The sequence below is a fragment of the Mesoplodon bidens genome, assembly GCF_964165515.1.
Source record: "Mesoplodon bidens genome assembly, chromosome: 3".
NCBI lineage: Eukaryota > Metazoa > Chordata > Mammalia > Artiodactyla > Ziphiidae > Mesoplodon > Mesoplodon bidens.
Window position 1 is genome coordinate 17,688,515 of NC_138178.1, and position 19,719 is coordinate 17,708,233.

At 37.9% G+C, this 19,719-nt stretch overlaps 1 protein-coding gene across 18 annotated transcripts in view; it reads right to left on the reverse strand.

Moving 5' to 3' along the window:
• The window catches only part of PARD3 (par-3 family cell polarity regulator), a 629,043-nt gene that overhangs the window by 246,249 nt on the left and 363,075 nt on the right, over nt 1–19,719 (reverse strand). For all 18 annotated transcript variants that reach the window (XM_081228686.1, XM_081228701.1, XM_081228699.1 and 15 more), the window contains 3 exons: nt 18,589–18,627; nt 6,378–6,566; nt 4,899–5,069 (listed from right to left, as the gene is read on the reverse strand). In XM_081228686.1, coding sequence (XP_081084812.1) covers nt 4,899–5,069; nt 6,378–6,566; nt 18,589–18,627 — 399 coding nt within the window. The remainder of the gene's footprint in view (nt 1–4,898; nt 5,070–6,377; nt 6,567–18,588; nt 18,628–19,719) is intronic.

Genomic DNA, 19,719 nt, shown 5'->3' on the forward strand with positions numbered 1-19,719 from the left:
CCTTGTAGATTCCTTAGGATTTTTTACGAAGAAATCATGTTATCTGGAAATAAAAAGTTTTACTTCTTCAATTCCTCAGCATGGGGGCTAAGACAAAACTTACCTGGTCTTATTCTCTACTGGTACGAAGGCAGGGCTTTAAATGAAATCATGTCTAACAAGGATATAATGACGTGACTGCAAACCAGGTTAAACCGCAGTAATTCCTACAAATACTGATGTCCTTGGAACATTTAGAATTATCATAATTCTCCTACACAGGTGATTTTCAAAACCCATTTCCCAAAGTTCTCCTTCCAAGTCCTCAACAAATTGGTCCTTTGCAATGATACCAATGTTCCTGCCTCTTGATTTATGTATTCTTTCCAATGGAAAAGATGCCAAAAAAGTTCATCCATCCTTCAGGAGCACAAAACAAAGGAAAGGCGTTTCTTTTCTCTCTCTTTTTTAAAGAAACAATTACTGCTTACAGAATGTTTGAAAATACTTAAGTAAGAGCATTACAGCTAAGGCAAGTGAAGGAAATCCAGAATCACTGCTAAAATATTAATTCTGTTACCTTGCCTTGTTAGAGCTTCAGTGCCTAACGGTAACTAAGTTCCTCCTTTTCTTCTAAAAAGGCTCGAATCTCTGAGATTATTTCCCTCATCATTCAGTCCATGTTTAGGTGTCAGCCTTGGGTTGGACCCCAGTGATGGAGAGATGAACCAGCTCCCAGCCATCTCAGAATTTGCAGTTCCCACCAAAGAAAACCAGAGAGGAACCATGATGGTGTGACAGCTGCTGCCTGAAGGTGAGCACCCAGCGCTAAGGAAAGGCTTTGGAGAGAGGCTACTAAAACCGAAAGGCTGACTTTGCTACAACAAGGAGCAGAACTGACTCACGTGGAAAATCCAGAGGTGAAAGGCAGCATCAGACATCTGAGAAATTTCAGGTCGTGTAAGGGACAGGCTGGTGGACACAGGGGCTGGTTTGTGCACGTCCTAGTGGCCACGTGATGGAGACTGGCACCCATCCTGGAAAGGAAGGAAAGCTCCCGAAGAGATTTCAGCTGGGAGTGACACGATCAGTTTGTTTTGTGGGAAGATGTGCCTTACTGCCGTGTAGACAAAACGGGATGAGAGAGAAATCCTTCAGGGAGCTGCAGCAGAGAGCCTGGTGAGAGGATGGGGTAAGGGCAGGGGGATGGAGAGGAGGGAGGGAGGAGAGACAGATTCCAGAGGAGGAGGTGACAGAGACAGGAAAGGCATATGAGAGGTCAGAGCCACCCCAGATTTCCAGCTTCTACAAGTAAAGAAACAGTGGAGCTATCTCGGGGGGAAGGAGGACAAGGTAGATGAAGAACTGAGGGAGGAATGGGTTTTGGTGGAAAAAGCAGAGGTGCCTGAGAGACATACCAGTGGACATCTCCATGGATGGCTGGACAGAGGGATCTGGAACTAGAGTAGAGTCCTGAGCTGAAAACAGGACCATGGGATTCATCATAAGGAAAGTGGTACCTGAAGACCAAGGAATGAAGGTCTCCCAGGGAGCATGTGCAGAAGAAGACACAGCCCAGCAAACGCCTTGAGGAATACTAACCAAAAAAGCAACAGGCAGAAGAAAGCAACCTTAAAGGAGACAGAGGGCCAGAGTGAAGCAGGAGAAAAATGGAGAGAGCTGGCAGGAAAGGATTCAAGAATGAGACAGTGTTCACAGACTCCTGAGAAGTCAAGTGGAAGGGATTGAGAAGCATCTTCTAGAAAATGTCTCAAATGTGCTGTATGGGGACAAAGACCAGGGAAGTGCAAGGGAAGATGATACTTCGTGCCGAGAGTTGCCAATTTTGAAGAAAACATACTAAGATAACAGACAGCACTTCCCACATATAGAAGAGGGCAAGGGAAGATGTGACAAAGCACAAAAGATGTTCTTCTGCGAATTTTCATCTTCTCTAGCTTGAAAATAAGTATGCAAACCCTTGATTTAAAGATGAGTTAGTAAAATATAGTTCTGTGATATTGTCAAAGGCCGGACCACACGGCTAACAGATGGACCCAGGACGAGAGAACTCAGCATGTTATTCTGGCTTGAGGTTCATCCGTGACAAGACACCCTATGCTTATATCAATATTTACGGTAACATAATTGACACGTACCCTCCCAGTAATTCAGGGAGATGTTTCTCCAAAGGTAATATATAAATACAACAGCAGCAAAGTCATGTCTTAAGACTTATGGGAAGCTGAAATGAGCTCTTCTGTCTTCACGGAATTCTTTAGTTAAACCCTGTCAGTACAAAAGGCTTTTCGCTGGTATTACAAAGAGAGCACAGCACTCGTGATAAGATTTTTTTTGACATAATTGCTTTATGAGCTTACTCTATCCTAAGAAATAGTAATAACCAGCAATGTATGAAAATGATACCATAAAGAATATTGAATATTAAAGTCTATTACTGCCTATTGCCTCTGTTCCCTTACTTAAATCATTTTCATTCACATAAATTCATATGCAGAAGTGAATGAGACAGAGATATTGCAGTGGGATTCCAATTCCATGTGTTTTATAGGGCAACAGGGGATCAAATCAGTGCTTTTATCAAAACAGTTTCAGGTTGGTACAGGTTTGTTTGGGGAACAAGAGGGAACCCCCTGAGCCAGATAAAAACACGTCTGGATTCAGGATGCTGCCCTGCAGTCCGTTTCTTACACTTTAAGTCCCCCTATAACATTTCAATGTTTCTCTCCAAAGGAAAACTTTGAGAAATTTTAGTTTGTTTCTAAAGAGACTAAGAATATGATCTATTGTCCAGGAGAACGCCCAGAGAGGGAACTCCATCTGTCTTTATTCACCACCAGATCCCCAGGATCTAACCTATTTTCTGAATGTAGTAGATGCTCAGTGAACATCTGTCACACGAATACAGTCTTAGGGTATATGAAATTATTCCATTTTTGAAAAAGACCCAATAAAGAACAATGTGTCTTGTGAACTTACTGTGGAGAATTTTTCACATAGCTCTTTGGAGGACTTACATTAAAAACATCAGTTGGGCTTCCCTGGTGGCGCAGTGGTTGAGAATCCACCTGCCAATACAGGGGACACGGGTTCGAGCCCTGGTCTGGGGAGATCCCACATGCCAGGGAGAAACTAAGCCCGTGCGCCACAAATACTGAGCCTGCGCATCTGGAGCCTGTGCTCCACAACGGGAGAGGCCGTGACAGTGAGAGGCTCGCGCACCGCAATGAAGAGTGGCCCCCACTCGCCGCAACTAGAGAAAGCCCTCGCACAGAGACGAAGACCCAACACAGCCATAAATAAATAAATAAATAAATAAATAAAATGTATAAAAAAACAAAAAACATCAGTTAATGATTTGGAAACCAATAAAAATTATCATTCAAGAAAGCCAATCCAGGGGCTTCCCTGGTGGCGCAGTGGTTGAGAGTCCGCCTGCCGATGCAGGGGACACGGGTTCGTGCCCCGGTCCGGGAAGATCCCACATGCCGCGGAGTGGCTGGGCCCGTGAGCCATGGCCGCTGAGGCTGTGCGTCCGGAGCCTGTGCTCCACAACGGGAGAGGCCACAATGGTGAGAGGCCCGCGTACCACCAAAAAAAAAAAAAAAAAAAAAAAAAAAAAAAAAAGTAAGCCAATCCAGTAGCCTACCCTGAGGGATTAGCATTTATATTTATAATAAGAAAGTAAATGTTTTACTTCCCACAGTTTTCCACTCTGCGGTTTTTAAGGTGACACTGTTCTCTTGTTGTTGTGGAAACTAATTTGTTAAATAGCATTAAGCCACTCTCCATTTGGAAAATAAAAACAAGTGTAAAAATAAGTCTACGGTCAGTAAACTTTCAAAAATTGGTCACCTCTCCACTGATTACCCACTGAGCTCAAGGCAAAATCCTATTGTATTAAAGGATCAGATGAGCCATCATCGACGGCTTGCTTTATATATTAAACACAGATTTTAAAATTAAGAAAAACACCTAAGCAGTTTAGATATACTTTCCAGTTTGTACCATTTGCTTATCATTTTCTCTTAGGTGATTTCAAAATGTGAGGAGTTGAGCATCAGTAAAAACAAAAACGACAAACGTTATACTTTCAGCAAGCAGGTCCCACCTGTTTCCTAGAGGTGGCACATACTTTATAAAAATTCTTTGAAAAAACTTTTTTTCGGGTTCTAATATTAATTAACAAATCTGTATATAATTACCTTTAAATTCTCAAAGGCCCCGCTATGCAAGTCTACTTGGTATGTTTTTACTATTTGGGAAGACAGATGCTCACATCCTTTGGGAGAGGAAACCTTCCCACCCATTGCCTGATTACAGACGGCAGCACATGTGCAGAACCCACTGTGGCTTTATGCAGGAGATACCACTGAAAAGGCAGCCCCTCCGGAGGAAAATACTCAGCCCTACAGTGAAGGAGAAAGGGGGCCAGGGGGTGGGAAGCGGGGCTTACACTTCTGACAATGTCACAGGAGAAACAGACTCTCCCCTGTGAGGGGCTTTACAAGAGGCACCCATTTTAGATAAGCAAGGGAACAAGCAATCACTTCAATGTTTCTCCCTCCGGTTCAACACTGCTGAACAGAAGAGGAAGTGCGGGCTCTGAGCAGGAAGGCGTGACCCTGTTTCTTGAACCCAGCTAAAGGTGCCTTCGAGATCCCAAGGTTATCTGTTGAGGTGGCAATAGAAATATTACTGCACACTTAGGGATATTCTGATCACAGAATTAAGAAAACAAATCACAATCCACTGACAGTACAATAAACTCTAGCCAGCAAAGATAATTGAGAGTCTTTCAAGGTAAAGCCCCTGGACCTGCCATTCTTGGCCCAATGTTAGGGAAGAACTCGGTCCTACGACCATTTCAGATGCCTTTCGTCTTTCTCATTCTTTACCTCGGTGCCTTTGGCTATTCTCCTCGCCACAATGAGCTGGATCATTCCTCGCTTGTTCCCTTCGGTGGACATGGACCTCCGGAGGGTTTCCATGGCATCCTGGTTTGTCTTGCCCAACAGGGATTCTCCATTCACTGCTATCAGTTGATCATTCACTCGAAGCCTCCCATCCTGGGAAGGAGGCAGGTTAAAAATAAGTGCCATTAAATAGTCTGTGATAAAAGAAGCTGCTTTCCCTTTCGTTAAATAAATAAATAAATAAAAACAAAGCAAAAAGAAAAAGAAAAGGGCTTTAATACTAATGGATTATGCCCAATTGAACACCAGCATAATAATGTGTAAGCGGCCCTTGCAGCCTGTGTCTACTTCAATCATTTATACATTTGTGAATCAAGTCATTATCATAATCTGTTTACCGAAATAGCATACTAATTCATAGGACACAAAGTGATTACTTTCCTGCTTCCAGAGACACCCAGAGAGGTTATTTACACCCAGAGAGGTTACTTACAACATGCAAAAGCTCCTGGCTATTAGACAATTGCAGAGAAGTGCCCCCTTCACAGACAGCCAGGAAATTTTCTCTAGACTGGGAAACAGGAGAAGTGACCCATGGGAGGGGATGAGAGGGGAGGGGAAGAGAGTAACCTTTCCAGTAGGTTAGCTCTGTGCCAGAACCTGAGCTAAGTCTTTGCAGAGATAACCTCCATTTCACTGTAATGACCATGGGCTGTGAATTCTGGGAGACCAAAAACGGGGAGTCGAAGATATGAATTCCTCTCAGTGAGAGATCACTGAGATTGCACTAGTTGTTTGACCATGGATGGGGTATTAGGAAGAAAACAGAAAACATTTAAGTGTTACAGGGTATCAGAATACGCTACCCCAAAACACGCCACTTTGGCATGGGGATTATTTTAGCAGAAGGCAACTGAGAAATGGCAGACACAGGAAGGGGGCTCTGACCTCCCTGCTTCTGGCTGAATGTGGGCATAAAGTTCTCCTTGTGAAGGTGCCCCCTCTCTTCTCCAAAACCTGGAAGGGGAGAATGACCCTCACCACCAGAGACAGAGGTGCACTGAGATGAGCCTACAAAATAAGCCTTTTCTACCATCGGTTTCCTTCATACATTTACCATCCCACTATTTACCACACCTGGAAGTCCGAACCCTCTTTCTTTGTCTAATCCCTACTCCACAATTTATCAGCATTTGCTAAAATGGTATATAAGCTTCCAAGTCTAACTGCTTCTTTAGGTTTTCACTTTTCCTGTGGAGCCCCCATCAATCAAATTTGTAAACATTTTCTCCTGTTAACCTGTCTTTTATCAGTTTAATTCACAGGCCACAGAAACAGAATCTAAGAGGGTAGAGGAAAGAATTCGCCCCTACTGCTTCCATGTTTCCAAAATAAGAATAGGGCTGTAATTAAACATTTTTGTGAATGAGCGTAAGCTTGATAATGTTGACGTTTGCTTACTTTAGATGCTGCTCCTCCATTAATAATGGACTTGACGAAGATTCCTAAATCTGCGTGGTTCTCCTTTGACCGGTTACCTTTGACACTGACGCCAAGACCAGCAGATCCTGAATCATTCAGCGGAACTTCAAACGTCAGAAATTCCCTGGTGCCATCAGGTGTGAGAACAGTATCCTCATCTTCTGCTTTCTAACAGGAAACAAAATCGCGCATTATATTACAACATTTCTTTCTGTTATTTTTAAGGACTGCTAATGAGCAGTTCTTTAATCATAACAGGCACAGTATCTCCACCAAAGTTCCACAACAAGATCCATGATAACAGCGCATCTGCACCCCCTCCAGATGATTCCTGGAACCAGCTGCTAATATTTTTATGTGGTACTTGTTTCAATATTGAAACAAACCTAAACCAGATTCTGAGAAATATAGGGAAAAGAATGTAGCAGAAGGACTAAAGTCATGTAGACTCAGAGTTTTGGTTTGTTTTTTTGTTTTTTGTGGGGTTTTAAAAAATCTCTTTATATATTCTAAACCACAGGAGAAAAACAGTAACAGCAGGAAATCAAAATAAATAAAAATAAGTCATTTGTCCCTTTGTTCTTCACTAGAATTTTCAATGTTATTAATAGTTTAATGTTCACTAAGGGTGCATCATTTTATTCACAAACAGTAACAAATCCTGATGATACAAAGTCAGCAGAAAAAACGGTATTCATTTTCAGAGAGTCACTAGAGAGTTTTAATAACTTCGACATCTGTGAGACAAAGTAGAGATAAACAACATTAGAGAAATCTTTTTCCACAGTACTGTATGATACATCTACAGCTGGGGATATTATTCAAGCAATATTGTTTAATTAAAGAGTTGTATATGCCGGCTTTGACTTCGAAATTGTAGCCATCGAGTGCATAAGGAGACTGTTGCAGAACCCGACACATTTGAGACACACGCACTTTTGCTCAGCTCCCCTAAAACAGCAGGAAGGAAATGAATGCTTCAAGTATAACCTGATGAAAGACAGTGAGATAACATATAAAAATGTCGGACGCCGGAAGAGGAAGCCATCTGCCTTCTGTAATCCTCTTCAGGGATCCCAGCTCTACACTGGCCATCTCCAAATAGATGAGGCCAGAATTCTTTATCAAATTCAGCATTTCATTTTATGTCACATAACAGACATGTGGTACAAGCTCTTTGAATCACAACTAAATGCCTCATCTAGTCCTACAACTTTTTCTCCTTTTCTTTTTGTAATTTTGGAACATTTCTCCAGCATCCACCTATTCATTCAAGCTGGAAGTATCAAATTACACTTGAAGAATGGTTCAACATCTAATGGTTCAACATCTAATGGTACATAATTAGGCTGGAATATAACGCATCCTTTAAAGATTGCACTTTTAAAGAATGTTCAATTACACACATGAAAGCCTATTGCAGAGCAATGGAAATGTAGGTAGACTTCAGTTTTTTTCTTTGTCTCTCAACACATTTTTTAAAATTTTCTAATAATTATCAAAATTAACATAATAATGATAAAATAATTTTTAATATTAATTTTTAATAATAATTTGGAGATTTAACATGCAATCTCTGATATCTCAATTAGATGAAATAATTTTTGGAAGTACAGAGTGTATCAGTAAGAGATTTTTTTAAAAGATTATCATAATACAAAAGATACGTTATTTTTAAATCTCCAAATCCATAATAACATGATTTTTTAAAGTTTCTAATTTACTAATATTCACTGTTCACATTCTTTGTGCCATCTCAAAAGATAGCCTCACAGTTATCAGGACAAGGTGTGTTTTAAAAAAAAATCATTAATATGTTAAAAACAGAAAAACTATATATATAATAAAGAATATTACAGAAAGAACAACTTGAAAAGATACAGAGGGATAGTATGTTAACTATACAAAGTAAATACATTTCAGTATCAAAATCAAAATAAAGCCTATACCTGCCCATTATAAAAGCCTTTTTAAAATTTTTTTATTTTTTATTTTTTTGCAGTACATGGGCCTCTCACTGTTGTGGCCTCTCCCGTTGCGGAGCACAGGCTCCGGATGCGCAGGCTCAGCGGCCATGGCTCACGGGCCCAGCCGCTCCGCGGCATGTGGGATCTTCCCGGACCGGGGCACGAACCCGTGTCCCCTGCATCGGCAGGCAGACTCTCAACCACTGCGCCACCAGGGAAGCCCCTATAAAAGCCTTTTTACACTTAAAATATTCCTAGACAATAATTACAGCTCAAATAAAATCCATGGATTTGGGAGAAATAAACATTAAATATTCATATCAAAATATTAACATCATATTTACTATGACATATTTACTATTGACATCATATTTACTATACTATTTTTTTTTCTTTTCTTTTTTTTTTTTTTTCTTCTGCAGTACGCGGGGCCTCTCACTGTTGTGGCCTCTCCCGTTGCGGAGCACAGGCTCCGGACGCGTAGGCTCACTGGCCATGGCTCACGGGCCCAGCCGCTCCACGGCACGTAGGATCTTCCCGGACCGGGGCACGAACCCACGTCCCCTGCATCGGCAGGCGGACTCTCAACCACTGCGCCACCAGGGAAGCCCTATACTATCTTTATATACTTGTTTTGCTCTTAAAATTTTATTTTCATCCATATGGTTCAAAACAATTCAAGAGTAGTAAATAAAGACCTTGTGTGAATGGATACAGCTACTTCAATATAAAATCTATTTCTGATGTTTGAAATACAAAATAGTATCAAAACATACTACAGCCCCTCCTACTTTAAATTCAGAAGTAACTGAAAGACAAAATTCACTCTGTGAATCAGAATCAGTATTTATATTCCTGGAAAAGTTGCACTTGAAAAGACACGGAAACCAAAGATAGTCCTTAACTGGGCACATTTAGATCTGATTATTCAGTACGTTTATTTGCCTCAAATCTGGAAGGTTCTTAATTGTCACTTACTGATTTATATCTTGTTTGGCTTTTTAACGTTTACTGATTTTGACATTTCCATAATGTTTTACAAAGGCTTAAAATTCTCATTTTTCTTCTACTTGAAAAATCAAGATAAGGAGCTGACTGAATATATGAAGAGAAATTTTAATCAAGTTCGAGTCACTTCCTGATGTGCCCTGCTCTGAACCTGTCTTAAAGGAGACTGTATTCTCCATGGGAAAGTTTCATTTCTTATGAAAACAGCAGACGGGAATAATATTCTTTTTCAGCTTTCTTATCAAGTCTTAAGTCATTATTATCATTAAAAACATTTAAGTGAGAGATTGTACTTTTCCTTTGATATTGCATTATCAATCTATTTGGCTCTTGACATAAGACTGAAATTAATTCCAAATTTGAGAACTTAATTATCTGGCAGCAAAATGTTTAAAAAAATTTGCTCTTAGAAACCATTTTTAAGGCTACTTTATAGAGAATTTTTCCAAAATCTTACTAGTATGGGGATCTCTTCATTCTGATATAAAGGAGAAGCTAATTTTCTATCACCTTCGATTGTTACTCCATCCAGATTCTGTACTATCTCAACTGTTTCTTGAGTCAAGTTCTTTCTAAGGAAACATAATAAATATTTTGTTTCCCTTTAACTTGCTCCTCAAGCCATTTGGACATGAATGTCACTCAAGTGCACATTATGTCCCTCACGTACAGACATGTATGTACCCCAAGTGATTTTCTATCAGTGCAACCTGTCATGTTTTCCCTTGGCCATTACTCCATTGGCATTTTTGCCTTCTTATATCCAGAAAAACAGGGCATTTTTGCTAAGCATATTAGAAGCAGAGAACCTACTGCATGGGCAGTATGAAAGCTGTTTACTTTCCAGCTATCCTCAGAACAGCAGAAAAGATACACACATATCTGCCACGAGACAGAAAAACAGCCACAAATGCTCAGCACTAAAGCCCAGTTTTCCTTCCTCTCCAAACAAGCCCCAATTGCTAAGGGGAGACAGCTGGCCCACAGGCCACTCTAAGTCTGCAGTTAATCTGCAAAATGGGTAACAAGGAAGTAAAAATTGATTATATTACGTGGCCGAAACATAATCGTTGGGCAGAGATCAGTGCTGGGATGGGGATGACAGGCTAGGAAGGAAAACCTTATGATGGATCTTAAAAAGCAATTATGCCATCATATTCTCACACTTAACACTTGTTTTCATACAAGTTAAAGAGAAAATACACTTATTCTATATCTAGAGATTAAATAATATGCAGGTAGAGCAGACAAATGATAACAACCATTTACAGTTTTAATCAAGAGGAGGATTTTTTTAAATAGAGAAGTTATTGTGTTTATTTTTTTGCATAAAGGAATAACCCTCCAGTTTCTTTAAGCTATATATTTTAATTTATCCCATATGTGAGATGAATGTTTATGCATGATATTTGTGTTGATAGTTTAATTATTCTTATTAGCAAAGTTAAAATGTCACATCTGGCTTTATTGTGCTCTTTTCTGATTTAAACAGTAGACGTAAAATAAATAACATTTAAAGAATTTTAAAATGTTTTTGCTTGATGCTACAAATTCTGAGAAAAAAAAAAGGTTTTGTACAGTTGTTAATCTGTAATGTGAAGCCAGAAAAATCCTTACTCAATCAAAGAAATGTCACACAAACCCAAATTGAGGGACATTCTCAAAGTAATTTGCTCTTCAAAAGTGAAAAGCAGGGCTTCCCTGGTGGCGCAGTGGTTGAGAGTCCGCCTGCCAATGCAGGGGACATGGGTTCGTGCCCCGGTCTGGGAAGATCCCACATGCCGCGGAGCGGCTGGGCCCGTGAGCCATGGCCGCTGAGCCTACGTGTCTGGAGCCTGTGCTCTGCAACGGGAGAGGCCACAACAGTGAGGGGCCCGCGTACCGCAAAAAAAAAAAAAGAAAGAAAGAAAAGCAAAGGTAAACTGAAGAAATGTTCCAGATTAAAAATGACTAAAGAGGCATGACAACTAGATGCCAGGTGTGATCCAAAGGATTTGTTTCTTATGTATTCGTTCATTCGTTCACATCTGCACACCATGAAGGACACTAACTGAGACAACGGGTAATACAACACTGTTAAGTCAATGTTAATTTCATGGCTTTGGTAACTAAACATGATTACATAAGAAAATGTCCTTGTTCTTATTAAAGATAAAACTACCATATGATCTAGTACACACACTAAAGATTTACAGATAAAGGGGAGTTACGTCTACAATTTATCTCAATTCTGAAAAAACTTATATAGTAGGAAGGAAAGGAGGAAAAATTACAGGGAGGGGAAACGGGGGGATGGAAGAAAATTACATATCAAATGTGGCAAAATATTAACAATTGGGGAATGTGGGAGAAGGGTATACTGGAGTTCCTTAGGCTATTCTTAAAACTTTTCTGACAGCATGATGTTTTAGAATAAAAATTGCACGTAGTAATTAATCCAGAATAGTTTTGCTATATCTAAAACAGTTCTTATTTTAAAAACAGACATTACTACCAACATAATCTTTAAAATAACTTGAGTTCAATAACAAAAAATATCATAGAATAAATTTTAAAGATATTAATTTTTACCACTATACTACAAAAGTAGGACAATAAAAAATAACTAAGATATGTTCCCCAAAGGAAAATACACCAAACATTAGGAAATCCTTAACTTATTATAGTAGAAGTAGGGAATTTCAAATGAATCCCCTAAAAACTGATAGAGATTCACTATACAAAATCATTACTATTTTTGTAAGATCATGAAAATATTATTCTATCCCAATCTTGGAATAAGATTGTTTTAAACTAAGTTTGAGTCATTTGAATTGAAAAGTATTTCATTGAATCATGACTTTAAAATAAGTTTGAATATTTAAAGCACTAGAAACAGAACACATTTAATAAAATTCTTTGTGATAATAGCTACATTTGATGCTCAAAACCAAACTATTAAGGTCAGCATATGATTAGTGTGTGACAGTATAAATCTTCAACAAAAACTCAAATTAGAGAATTTTGTACTCTTTCATCTGTGTTACCTAGGATATTGAAATTAATTTACATTATAGGCCTAAAGAAATGTCTGATGATCAGTTTATCCCAAATAACTTATACAAAGTTTTGGATGAAGATGTAACAAACCATAATTCAGTCCCCCATTTGGGGCTCCTTATTTGCTTTGTCTGATTTGACTATTTTTCCCAGCTTTGTTGAGATATATTTGACATATAACACTGTAAATTTAGGGTGCACAGAGTGTTGATTTGGTATTTATATATTGCAAAATGATTACCATCACAGCTTAGCTAATACACCTCCATCACACCACAAAATTACCATTTCTTTTCTGTGGCAAGAACATTTAAGATCTACTTTCCTAACAACTTTTGAGCATATAACACAGTATTATTAACTATAATCACCATGCTCTACATTAGATCCCCAGAACTTACTCGTCTTATAACTAGAAGTTTATACTCTTTGACCAACATCTTCTTTTTAAGTACATTTATTTATTTATATTTTATTTTTGGCTGCGTTGGGTCTGCATTGCTGCACGCAGGCTTTCTCTAGCTGTGGTGAGCAGGGGCTACTCTTCGTTGTGGTGCACAGGATTCTCATTGCAGTGGCTTCTCTTGTTGCGGAGCACGGGCTCTAGGCACGTGGGCTCAATAGTTGTGGCTCGTGGGCTCCAGAGCACAGGCTCAGTAGTTGTGGCACACAGGCTTAATTGCTCCGTGGCATGTGGGATCTTCCCGGACCAGGGCTCAAACCCACGTCCCCTGCATTGGCAGGCGGATTCTTAACCACTGCGCCACCAGGGAAATCCCAACATCTCCTTTTTTCCCTCACTCTCCTGGTCCTCACTACCACCATTCTTGTCTGTTTCTATGAGTTTGGTTTTTTTAGATTCCACATGTAAGTGATATACAATATATATATGTATACATATAACATGTATGTGTGTGTATACACACACACACACACACACATATATATGTACACATACATCTTTATCCATTCATCCACTGGTGGACATTTAGGTTGTTTCCACATCTTGGCTATTGTAAAAAGTGCTGCAATGAACATAGGAGTGCAGATATTTCTTCAAGATCCAGATTTCTTTTCCTCTGAATAAATACCCAGAAGTGGCATTGCTAGATCATATGGTAGTTTTATCTTTAACTTTCTGAGATAACTCCACACTGTTTTCCACAGTAGCTGCACCAATTTACATTCCCACGAATAGCACACAAGGGTTCCCTTTTCTCCATATCCTCACAACTTGTTATCTCCTGTCCTTCTGATGACCATTCTAACGGATGTGAGGTGATATCTCATTGTGGTTTTGATTTACATTTCTCTGCAGATTAGTGATGTTGAGCACCTTTTAATGTACTTGTTGGCCATCAGTATGTCTTCTTTGGAAAAATGTCTATTCACTTCTGCCCATTTTCTAATCAGATTGTTTATCTTTTTGCTATTGAGTTGTGAGTTCTTTGTATGTTTTGGATATTAATCCATTATCAGATATATGATTTGTAAATATGTTCTACTATTCCAGAGGTTGTCTTTTCATTTCATTGGTTTCCTTTGCTGTGCAGAAGTCTTTATATTTGATGTAGTCTAATTTGTTTATTTTTACTTTTGGTGTCAAGTCCAAAAATTCATCACCAAGACCAATGTCAATGTGCTTACCCCATATGTTTTCTTCTAGGAGTTTTATGGTTTTGGGTCTTACATTCAAATCTTTAATCCATTTTGAGTTGGTTTTTGTACACAGTGTACAATAGAAGACCAGCTTCATTCTTTTTCATGCGACAGTCCAGTTTTCCCATCACCATTTATTGAAGAGACTACCCTTTCCCCATTGCATATTCTTGGCTTCTCTGTCATAAATCAATTAACCATATATGTGTGGGTTTATTTCTGGGCTCTCTATTCTGTTCTATATGTCTGTTTTTATTCCAGTATCAAACTGTTTTGATTACTATAGCTTTGTAATATAGACAAATCAGGAATTGTGATGCCTCCACGTTTTGTTCTTTCTTAAGATTGTTTTGGCTATTAGAGATCCAGTAGATTCAATGTGGTTTCAGTGAATTTTAGGTTTTTTTTTTTTCCTATTTCTGTGAAAAATGCCGTCAGCATTTTGACAGGGATTGCACTGAATCTGTAGATGGCTTTGGGTAATATGGACATTTTAACAATATTAATTCTTCCAATCTGTGAGTATGGAATATATTTCCATTTATTTTTGTCTTTTTCAATTTCTTTCATCAATGTCTTACATCATTCAGTGTGCAGGTCTTTTATCTCCTTGGTTAAATTTATTCCTAAGTATTTTATTCTTCTTGATCCTACTGTAAATGGGACTGTTTTCTTAATTCCTTCAACTGTTTTCTTAATTTACAGTAGGGTCAACATGGTAGGCTTTATTTGATATACCACAACCATTAGTTTAATAAGTCTATGACCATGCTTATTGACAAGCTCATTAAATTTCCGAATCAAGATTATAACCTGTCTGAAGTTAGCTTATCAAGATGCTTTCTGATCTTTAGGGAGGGTCCGCAAATCTCCTCAATGTATCCTTGCAGTTTCTACAGGGAGATCTCACTAACTCTTAGAATGAATGCTGAATTCTTGACATTTAAGCATGTTTTATGTCTTATCCGTATGGTCTAGTATCATCTCTAAACACTATTATTTTCTAAAGCCCTACTTCTATCCAGTAGCTCTGAATTATGTTTTATGTACAATTATATTCTTACATGGATCTTACCAAAGAGTTCTTGGGGGCCTTCCTAAGCAGGTTTGCATAGTTCTTTGGAGCCCAAAGAAGAAACTGGCACTTTGGTAAGTCAAGGCCTGATAGCCTGTAGGTAAATTCACTACTTCATTGTGATGGTTACTTTTGTGTCCACTTGGAAAGTGTTGTTGGATGAGATTACCATTTACATTTGTGAACTCTGAATAAAACAGATTGTCCTCCACAATGTGACTGGGCCCCATCCAATCAGAAAACAGAACAGAAAGACAGGCCTTCCTGGGCAAGGGGGAATCCTCCGGCAGACTGCGTTTGGACTTCATCGGCACCATGGGCTCTGCAGGTCTTTGCCTGCTGGCCCACACTGCAGATTTGGACTTTCCAGCCTTTATAATCACACAAACCAATTCCTTAAAATAAATCTCTGTCTATATATCTACACATCCCATTGGTCCTGTTTCTCTGGAAAACTCTAACTAATACACCCATGTATTGTCTTGTCCAACCTGGACATCCACAGGAATAAACTATCAAGTGAATAAACTTTTCAAAGGCAAACGAGTTTGTTCAGGACATGGAATAAGTGAGCTTGAGCCTCTGCTAAATAATTCAGCTTTTTGTCTGATTTTGAATGGATAGATAACCTAAAACTCAGTAGGGTTTCTAGTTGCCCACTCTCACTAATTAATACAATATTTAGAAGATGTACAAGAAAACTGCATCTCAGATATTTAAAAGGTCTACCAACTATTGGTACAGCCCTACTCATCTACCTAAATGTCCTTTTTTAAAATTTCTCAGACTTAATCAGTTCTGGGAGTCATTGTGATAATCAACTAACAAACAAACTAATTGAGCTTGAGGACATTCCGTTCTCAAAGTGCTTACAATCATGGAAAGCTTAAGTAATATCAGAGAATTTTGTGACTTGAATAAATTTAATGATTTGCCATCAAAAGACAGAGAGACGCAGAGATCCTGGAATTCAATTTTTAAATTATAATTTTAACATGAAGCCTTTAACAGCCCAAAATGGTATCACCTAGCAGGAGCAGAAAGAGAGGCCCAGATGTGAGAGAGAAAAGAAAGAACAAGAAACCGAAAAGAAAACATTTAGACAAAAACAAAAACAAACAAACAAAAAAACTGTACTTTCTTTAACTTAGCTTGGAAAACCCTTATCAGAAAAAAATTCCCATTTGTAATTGCAAGTCAGACACACATACACATATATCACCTCTTTTGTTAAGGTGACTGAACTGTCATTTGCTCTGGCATGCTATCAAGAACACAAAAAGCTTGTGTGTGAGGAGTGGAGTAGAACAAACCTAGACATTCTCAACGGAATACCACATTTAAAGCCAAAGCTGCTTCTTCCCGTCAGCGATTGAAAACTTCAGAGCTAATCCTCAGTCTCCTCACAAGGACTGACTAAATGTTTTGAAAGAACACACCTATCTTTACTGCTTATATCATCATTTTCCATCTCAGATCATCTTAGGCATAAACAGATATAGTTTATGTGTGAAGTCATTTGCTTTGCCAAAAAAGTTCTATGATAAGATTCCAAACACCAAAGAGTGGTTCTTCATCCAAGGATCACGTTGCAAAATGCCCTTAGCATTTATCTTGCAACTCTTTCATGGTGTGGTTATTGCTCTGAAAGGTTTTTAATATATATAAACAAATCTATCAATCTACTCTCTTAGGACATTTGGCTTTGTCATGCTGGGACAAGCATTTACTTTCCAAAGTTAACAGAGAAATTTTTCACATATTTTCTCAATACTTTTTGGTATATTTTTAGGTTTAATTTCATAATTAACTGGGATTTATTTTGGTGTATGGTGAGAAAAAGGAATCTAACTTTTTAAAGTGAATGGCCAATTGTTCTAAACACTAAACAAACCACTCTTTACCGCTATTTTGAAATGTCTCCTTTAACAAACATGCACACACACGTAAACACTGGGACTGCTTACATCATCGATGTGTTTCAATGATCTACTTGTCTGTTCCTATAACAATATCATGCTATTTTAAGTATTTTAGCTTTAAAGTACATTTTTGCTATCATTATTGTCTTTTAAAATAAATCATTCTTGTGCCCCACTTGACTCTTCAGAATCAACTTGTCCAATTTCCCCTCACCTCTCAACATACCCGCCATCACACCACACACACACACACACACACACACACACAAATATACTATTGTGATTCCGATTAACTATCACAGACCTATTGATTTAATGGGTAAAAAATGAAGGCTGTGAATTTCCTACAACCTGTACTTATGAATGTGTAATGTTCTCAAGGTTGTTTACCGATTTTCCTCTGAGGTCTGATTATTCATCCATTTTTGTAATGATGGAATACTTGAAAATAACATTTTGTTTGTTTATTAGGTTCAAAGTTGTCTGCTTATGAATGTGTCAAGAAAAATTAAATTATGTAATGCTATTATTAGTGTTAATTATGTTATTCAATTTCTTCATATTCTTCCTTTATCTGACTAACATGCCAAATTTTGGAAAAACATGTATTAGCATCACCCACCATGGGTATGGTTTTGCTAAATTTTCATTTTACTCACAAAGGTTTGGGAATGACATGTGTTTGTGCTGTGCTGTTTAATATATAAAAGATCCTGACTGTTGGAATTTCTACTGGATGATATCATGTGTCAATATAAAACACCCTCTCTTTTTTCCCCATGCAATGCACCCACACAAAAAAGAAGGTAAGTTCAGAGACTGATATGGCAATCCTTACTTTCATTATGTTAGTACCACCTGTTAGTACTCAACTTATTCCTTTGTTTTCAGCCTGTATTAGGATTTATCTTCTAAACACCTATTTTTTGCTTTTTAATCTAAGCTGTGAAAACTTACTTCGGTTAGGAGAATTAGCCCCTTAAAATACACTATAATAACTGATAATAAATAACATTAAATATAAATTATTGTGATAATATGTTTAGTCTAATTGCTGATATTTTATTTTTCATGTTTATGATACATTTTTATTGTACTTTTAGCCCTCCCTATTTTTTCTATGCCTGAATTGTTTTCTTTTTTCATTTTTTCATTTTTGTAGCCACTTACAGCACTTCACAACTCATGAAGTCTATATATAGATAGCTAGATAGACAGATGTTAAACTACGAAGCTCACCAATTTTGCTCCCTCTTAATATGCAGGTGAATAGGAAAGTCTTTAATGTCTCTTTTTTATCCCTGTCTGATCAAAAATAATCACAAAATATTCTTCATTTGGGGTAGTAGCAATAAGTCACTTAAGGTAAGACCACTTTGGGATTTAATAAATCTTTGTATATTAGGATCTATTATGAGCCAAGAAAAGAGAGGACAAATAACTTCATAATTAATTAGTAAGAAGTTAGTTCAATTTATCTTTCCAACATCTCTGCACCCTGCAAAAGACAAAGCTCTTACCGTTTCTTTTGGAATCTGCATCTGGCCTGGCTCTGCATTCTAGAAGAATTGAAGAAAAACATAAATACAGACTGACCAAAGCCATCTTTAACACACAGGGACACAAAGCTTTACTCTCAAGGAAAAATTGTTTGTTCTTAAAATCTACAAAATATATAGAGGGTGATTATATTATGGCTGATATATTACTCTGTCTTGCAAACTTTCACTGATGTGGTTATATTATCTTATGTGTGTGTATGTGTGTGGGCGGGGTTGTTTAAAAAAATTGTTCTAGATGTAAATTTTTACTTGCTTATTCACAGTATATCATGAATTTATTATTGGGAGGAAAACAAATCTCACGAAATTGCTTTTCTATTCCTGGCACTGTTTCTAATTTTGTTTTCTCATTTTCCCAACTAAGTCTAAATTATAAGGTATATTGTCATTTGATAGCTAGACCAGATAATAACAGTCTGAACCACAAGCATTATACTTTACAATATTACACAGGTTATAAATGTGATTTTTTTCATGTATTATAGAGTTTTAATTAATAGATAGTTACAAGGTTGACTTATAAAAAAAAAAAGGGCACCTATTGATAAAAGTATTTTGTTTTAGACACAGAATTTAAACACAGACACCCCAAACAGAGGAAAAGAGCTCTGTTAATTGGATTGAAAGATCATTTTCAATGCACTCCTTTAAGTTTTCAGAATTTTCTTTCTTTTAAACCTTGAATAGCAGCTGCAACGTGAATAAACTGACGGCCTACTGGCTCGCTCCTTAATGAAACGCTCACAAGCAATAAATTAAATAACCAAGAAAAAAAAAAAAAAGGAGGCAGCAGAAGGGGAAAACAGAAGCCTGGAAGATCAAAATTGGACCAGAAGAACCTGAATAACCTTAAGCTGGTCTGTGCTGGCACTAACTCGGGAACGGCTGTAAGCGCAGTGTTTAAGCTTTGGCAACCTAATAATGCCAACTATCACCCAGGCTCAGACACACTGAGGAAGGACTAAAGCTTTATCGCATCTAAAGCTTCGTGTCTTTTAAAATTTTTTTTAACTGCTCATTTACAATTTAATAGAGACAACTCCAGATTTAGGATCAGGTGGCATTTAAAGCACAGAATTGGATAACAGT